This window comes from Telopea speciosissima, chromosome 7 (assembly GCF_018873765.1).
Source record: "Telopea speciosissima isolate NSW1024214 ecotype Mountain lineage chromosome 7, Tspe_v1, whole genome shotgun sequence".
In the NCBI taxonomy this organism is placed as follows: Eukaryota; Viridiplantae; Streptophyta; class Magnoliopsida; order Proteales; family Proteaceae; genus Telopea; species Telopea speciosissima.
The window spans coordinates 16,220,508-16,227,718 of record NC_057922.1 but is presented as its reverse complement, the minus strand read 5'-3'; the positions used below and the strand labels follow the sequence as shown (position 1 = coordinate 16,227,718).

The window sequence follows — 7,211 nt, the reverse complement described above, 5'->3', positions numbered from 1 at the left end:
TCTCTTGCTGTCCTCAAAACAAATCTAAACATGAGTGCAAGAAAACTATTGGGGAGGAGAGAGAGAGAGAGAGAGGAATGTCGAAAAACTTGAAAGTCTAATTCTAGACTTTTTAGCCCAATCATGGATTGGGTTGAACCCGACAGGACTGAGTCTAGGCCGTGATATCTCAGTCCGACCTCAGAGTAGAGCTAAGGGGACGTAGGGTTGGGGTATGGTTTAAAAAAATGGGCCCAGCCCCAAGTAAAGATGTAAACGGATAGAATTCGGTCGGATAGTGACATTATCATATTCATATCTGTTTATATTCGGACGGATTCGGATAATATCCTGTTGGTTTTTGGACGGATTTGGATAGTTTCCGGATAATGACTTTTTAAATATGGATTCTCCTAAATGGATATGAACGCGGATCGAATACGAATTTTCGACTATCTGTTGACATCTTTACCGTTTTTATGATGAGGGTTAGGGTTGAGACTTGAGAGTTCAATAACTACCATTTCTTCTACTCTTCTTAGTCTTTGATTTTCTCACATAGACATGTGATTTCATGTATCACATTGCATAAAACAATATATATAAACCAACAGAAAATATAAAAAAAGAATCACATTATCTTAACTTATAAAATTATAAAAATAAGATAACAAAATCCAATAAGGTAACTTAAAAAGATAAACGGACACAAAGATATGTTTCAGATATTTTATTACCGTCGAGATTGCTAAACGAATCGGATAATAATCGATCGGATAGGGGGATTATCATATCGTATCCGATTAGTTTCGAACGGATTTGAATTCTCCTAAACAGATACGAATGCGGATCAAATACGGATTTTAGAATATCGGTTTACATCTCTAGCCCCAAGCAATTGCACCCCTACATACTCTAATGCCCATTGATATACGGGCGTGAGATGTGGAATCTCAGATGATGGAGTATCTTAATTTTATTCTTATTCGCAATTTTACCAGAAAATGCCTAATATCTAATAACGTTGTCTCAAGTGATCCATCAACACTAGCAAAGATTATTTTTTTTTCCCATGTGGCAATGGGTGTAACGAATAACACATCGTTGCAATTCATATAGAGCAGAAAAGACCAAGGCCCATGAGAAGCTTGGAACCTCATGCGGGTGGCGCCAAGGGTTGCAGTGATTTTTTTTTTCACCCGGAAGATGACCTCATGATCATTCTTGAATAACCAACAAACAAGTTGTAGGAAAATAGAAGGGCTCAACAATGTCTGATCAAATCTGTTTTTAGTTCTATATATATGTTCACTGATTGGATGTTCTGTTTTATGATGCCTAATAAGGTGTGTAACAAACTAGATTCCATCAATGCATAGTTCTAGCTAGCTGGCTAGGGGAAGAGAAGATTGTAAGAGAAAATGGACGGTACGTAGTTGGATGGCATGTGATGTGTAAGCCTAATTAAAGTCTTTGGGTAAGAGTGTTTGGAGAGAAGTATTTCCATTCCATTCACATGATATTTTTTATGATATCATGTGAATGGAAATACCGAAGTCCTTGACACGAGAACTTTTGATAGCTAAAGACAAGAAAAGCCCATTTGAGTCAAACAAATTCTTCAAATAGAGTGTGAATCCAATTGGTCTGAGTCGGGTCGTCTCAAGAGTGAGGGGGCGGGGTCCTTAAAACCGTGGTTCACGTTTCAAATGGATCACGTACAGCCGTTATAAGTTAAGGATCCGGAGCCGTAAGTTAGAGAACCCATCTGCCAAGTCCCCAACTCCCAAATCAGTTTTGTTTTCTGCACTTTGGAAGGCGAAACCATGTTTATCAATGCACCATCATCCTTCTGTCTCCTCCTCTTATTGGTTTTCCTTTTGGCCATGTCCATTGCTGCTCCTTCTTCTTCTTCTTCTTCATTCAGAGTAGCTGCTTCCCCTTCCATTAATAATTATGATTTTGATCATCAACGAGAAGCAATGGAGGCTCTCTTTCAATGGAAGTCCAGTCTTATTCTTTTTCGTTATAACAATTCTCGTCCACTACTCCTTTTATGGACGACGACACAGATGATGGCAAACGGAAGCAGCAACAGCAACAACAACCCATGCAAGTGGGAGGGAATTACTTGCAATGAGGCAACTGGAGTCATCACCATAATAAACCTCTCCCGCATGGATTTGAAAGGTACGCTCCATGACTTTAACTTCTCATCCTTCCCTAACCTCCTCCGTCTTGATCTCCATAAAAACTCACTTTTTGGTCCCATCCCTCCCACCATTGCCAACCTTTCTCAACTCACCCATCTCCATCTCTGCATCAATCACTTTTCCGGGAACATCCCATCACAGATTTCACTACTGATGATGACTCTCAGTGAGCTTGATTTGCACAACAACAATCTCACCGGCTCAATCCCTGCAGTTTTAGGTGCTATGAAGAATCTGAAAATTCTACATCTCGGTGAAAATCAACTTTCTGGTCCTATTCCCCTTGGAATATTTGGGAATCTTAGTAGCCTCACTATGCTGAATGTGTCTACCAATTACTTCCTAAATGGTTCGATTCCTTCCACCATTGGAAATTTGAGCAAACTAAACACCTTAGACCTCTCTTTCAATACTCTCTCTGGTTCCATTCCAATGGAAATCGGAAACATGACCAATCTTCATGAGCTACCATTGAAGCATAACTTTCTGACAGGTTCTATCCCACCAGAAATTGGAAACTTGAAATCTCTTACTCATCTTTATTTAGAGAGAAATATTCTCACTGGTTCAATACCTGCTTCTTTTGGAGATTTGAGGAAGCTGAACTTCATGTACCTTAATTCAAATTCACTCTCTGGTTCCATTCCTATGGAGATTGGAAACATGACCAATCTTTATACGCTAGATATGTGGAATAATCATTTGACAGGTTCTATCCCTCCAGAAATTGGAAACTTGAGATCTCTTACTAAACTTACTTTGATGGAAAATATTCTCATTGGTTCAGTTCCTGCTTCTTTTGGAAACATGAAATCTCTTGAAGTACTTTCTTTGAGAAACAATAGTCTCATTGGCTCACTTCCTCATTCTCTTGGAAATTTGACCAATCTAGTTGTTCTCATCTTTTCTAAAAACCAATTGTCGGGTCGAATACCTCAGGCAATCAGCAATTTTACAAAATTGCAAAGCTTGCAGTTTGGAAATAATCATTTTAATGGGTATTTACCACACCTTATATGCAATACTGCGTCACTCTTAAGATTTGGTGGACATTATAACCATTTCATAGGCCCGATACCCAAAAGCATGAGAAACTGCACCGGCCTAGTAAGAGTCCGGCTTGTAAATAACCATCTCACGGGAAACATATCAGAAATATTTGGTGTTTACCCAAATCTAACCTACATCGATCTGAGCTTCAATCAATTGTCTGATGAGGTTTCACAAAATTGGGGGAAATGCCTACAATTGTTAAACCTAAAAATCTCAGGAAACAAAATTTTCGGTCGAATACCACCTGAGCTTGGAGACTCACTTCAATTGCAAGGACTTGAGCTTTCTTCGAATCTTCTTGTAGGCCAGATTCCAAGAGAAATGGGGAGGCTTAGCTCTTTGGTGACACTAAATTTGAATGACAACCAACTCTCTGGCACCATACCTAAGGAATTGGGATTGTTCTGCAAACTTCAGCTACTTGACCTCTCAATGAACAACCTAGGGGGGTCTGTTCCAAATCAACTAGGGAAATGCACGAATCTTATTTACTTAAATTTGAGTAAGAATAGATTCAACGGAAGCATTCCAGTTGAAATTGGTAATTTAGTTTCCCTACAGGTGCAACTAGACCTTAGTGGTAACCTTTTCACTGGAGAGATCCCTCTGCAACTTGGAAGGTTAGACAAGCTAACAAATTTGAATCTCTCTCATAACAAGTTGTTCGGTTCATTTCCATATACTTTCGTTGCAATGATCAGTTTGATAACCGTTGATGTATCCTACAATGAGTTAGAGGGTCCTCTACCTGATAATCGAGCCTTTCGAAATGCTCCAGTGGAAGCTTTCATTCACAATAAAGGTTTGTGCGGCAATGCCACAGGTTTGGGACCTTGCAATATTTCTAAGCTATCCCCAAAAGAGAGCCACAAAGCCATCCTTCTTATGATCATAGTAGTACTGCTGTTTCTTCTATTTGCATTTCTTGGGACATTTTTGTTTTTCCGTTGCCGGAGGAAGAGATGCATAGAAGACGAGAATCGAAATACAGACCAACAACCACGTAGAGAAAATATGTGTACAATATCGAACTATGATGGGAGGATAGCATACCAAGACATCATTGAAGCTACTGAGCAGTTCGACCCAAAATATTGCATTGGCATGGGAAGACATGCAAGTGTTTATAAAGCAGAATTGTCATCAGGTCAACTGGTAGCTGTTAAAAAGTTCACCTCTTCTTCTTCAGATGATGACGACGAGATTTCTGATCCAGAAACTTTCAGAAATGAAATTCAAATGATGACAGAAGTGCGACATCGAAACATCGTGAAATTGTATGGATTTTGTTCCCACGTGCGACACTCATTTTTGGTATATGAATATGTAGAGAGAGGAAGCTTGGCTAAGATCCTAAGCATAGATGAAGAAGCGGTGGACTTAGATTGGACTAGAAGGGTTAATATCGTTAAGGGTATAGCTCAGGCTCTAGCTTACTTGCACCATGATTGCTCCCCCCAAATAATTCATCGAGACATATCGAGCAAAAATATATTGTTAGATTCAGACTTTAAGCCTCATGTCTCAGACTTCGGCGTTAGTAGACTTCTAAAGCCTGATTCATCACTTTGGACAGCTTTTGCAGGAACATATGGATATATTGCACCAAGTTCTCTCCATCTCTCTCTCTCTCTCTCTCTCTCTCTCTCTCTCTCACACACACACACACACACACACACACACACCCACACCCACACCCATACATATGCACACATGCATGTATGCGCACACACATACACGTACAAACACATGTAAAAAATTTTAGAATGCATAAATACCTAGAAATTCTTTCTTGTAAATCTATATTGAACAAAGCAGGTGGGTGACTCACAATTCTACTCGATGAATCTATTAAATAATAAACATTTCAACATATATGAATCCGTTATATATTTTTGCTGCATGTTCACCAAAGGCAGTTAACAAACACAAGTTGCTTTTTTTAATGAAAAATATATTTTTATTCTTTCTTAAAAGGCGAAAGTTTGTTTTTGAGTATTACCAAATTCCTATAATTTTATGGGGAAGGGTTATATGAACCTACAATGGAGTTTTTTATTAATTTTTTTTAAGGTTCATTTCGTTATGAGTTAATAAAATTTTTTGCCACTATGGGTTAAGGGTATCATTTTGCATACAGAAACTACTAAAGGTTGATTCAACAAAAATAAACCATAGAATTGAAATAAGGTTCCCTTGATTTAAAAAAAAGAAAAAAAGAAAAAAAGGAGGCAATCACTTTCAAGGAGAGGCCCGGCCCCCTTAGCATCGTGGTCATGGTGGTCATGTTGTAGTGGTAGAACATGGTGAACCGTATAATTTAAATTAATTGCAATATTTATATGTGAGAAACTTAGAAATTGCTCCACGTGGCATAAAATAGACTACAATGTAGCCCCACATTGTAGTTGTGAAAAAAAATTTCCTTATTAATTTTACTAATTTCATTTGTTTTACGTATTCTGCAGAGCTTGCTTACACAATGAGGGCGACTGAAAAATGTGATGTCTATAGCTTCGGTGTAGTAACATTAGAAGTGATAATGGGAAAGCATCCAGTAGAACTTATCTCCACAGTGTCATATATTGATCAAAACATATGGTTGATGGATATAGTTGACCGGCGCATCTCACCTCCCACAAATCAAGTTGCTGAGAAATTGGTTTTGCTTATGAAGCTGGCATTTTCTTGTTTGCATAAAAATCAACAATCTTGACCAACCATGCAACAAGTGTCTCAAGAGCTATCAATTTACAGAATTTCTGAAATAAATTCCACAAAATAACATTAGGACAACTATTGAATCTAGAGGTGTGAATTTAGTCCAATAGATGAAGAATTATGTGTAATATAAGCTTGTTTAGCTTTTTCCTTCTTTAGCATCCGACCATAAGCTATGAAACAGAATCTTCTACATACAATGTGCAATTTGACTTCAACTAGTGTTATATCGATTCCTAAAACTCGAGGATGAGTTTTCTCTCAACCGAGAAGAATGGTGCAATCATGGAATCATGTTTTATTATTTATTTTGATTTATGATATAGCTTTTTAATTGTAAGTGGGCATAGCTATCCTAATCATGGTTCTACCCCTTGTCCGAACTGTGTCACTGATATTGTATCAGGATCAGCTACATACAATACCAGAATGTATCGCCGATACTGATACTTAGAACCATGATCCTAATGGTAGAAATAAACCATAAATCCACTCATAGATTCCTCCTAGGTGGGTCACCTAGAGAAAGCAGATAATGGTTCAGGTTCTCGTATGAGAACCATTCTTCTATGCCCTTGGGTGATAGAATCCAAGAGAATGAGTGGATTGCACCATCCTCGATTCCCTGTCCAGGTGATACTATCTCTCCCTATCAACCACCATCCTTTATCCCCTGTCCAGCTCAAAGAGCTTTGAGAGGGCAGAATACCCATGAGGTTATTTATCTGTTGGGCACGAAATAAGGAGCCATTGCTCCACCAGAATGGAAATGCCCTTTCCCTTATTATTATTATTATTAGGGGTAGCGCAGGGGCCACGTATGTGCTGCAACCAATGCGAGCGCACACTCTGGCATCTTGGGGGTGAGATTTTCGTCTTTCATTGAGGCAGGGCGGTCATTTCACCATTTTAATCACTTCCACTGCTTGGTTTTGCTTGAAACTCGGCTAATGAAATGGGTGTAATAGAAGTGCAAGTTTGGCCCGAAGAACCGGAGCCCGCCAGGAATTGGGCTGGGCTTTTCAACTTTCATAGTGGTCTAAGAGTTGGAATTTTAGGCTTGGGGTTGGGCCAGACAAGACTCTGGGCAGAGGTGTGCTTCTAAGATAAGGGCCACGAAAAAGCATCATAGATTACATTTAATACACGTAATTGATTTATTATTTTAAATGTATATTAAATAATATAACATATATTTAAAAATTGTTTTCATTTTCTTATATAAAAAGAACACGGAAATGACAA

The 7,211-nt window shown here is 38.5% G+C and overlaps 1 protein-coding gene across 1 annotated transcript; it reads left to right on the top strand.

The window, feature by feature from the left end:
- The first annotated feature begins 1,805 nt into the window (after window positions 1-1,805).
- LOC122668280 (MDIS1-interacting receptor like kinase 2-like) lies at window positions 1,806-5,961 on the top strand. The gene is made up of 2 exons (XM_043864865.1): window positions 1,806-4,854; window positions 5,714-5,961. Exons 1-2 carry the CDS (start codon window positions 1,806-1,808, stop codon window positions 5,959-5,961), a joined length of 3,297 nt encoding a protein of 1,098 aa, XP_043720800.1.
- The last annotated feature ends 1,250 nt before the right edge of the window (window positions 5,962-7,211 follow it).

Coding starts and splice junctions, on each gene's coding strand:
- LOC122668280 (XM_043864865.1), top strand. CDS start 1,806: ATGTTTATCAATGCACCATCATCCTTCTGTCTCCTCCTCTTATTGGTT. Junction 4,855..5,713: donor ATATGGATATATTGCACCAA/GTTCTCTCCATC, acceptor CGTATTCTGCAG/AGCTTGCTTACACAATGAGG.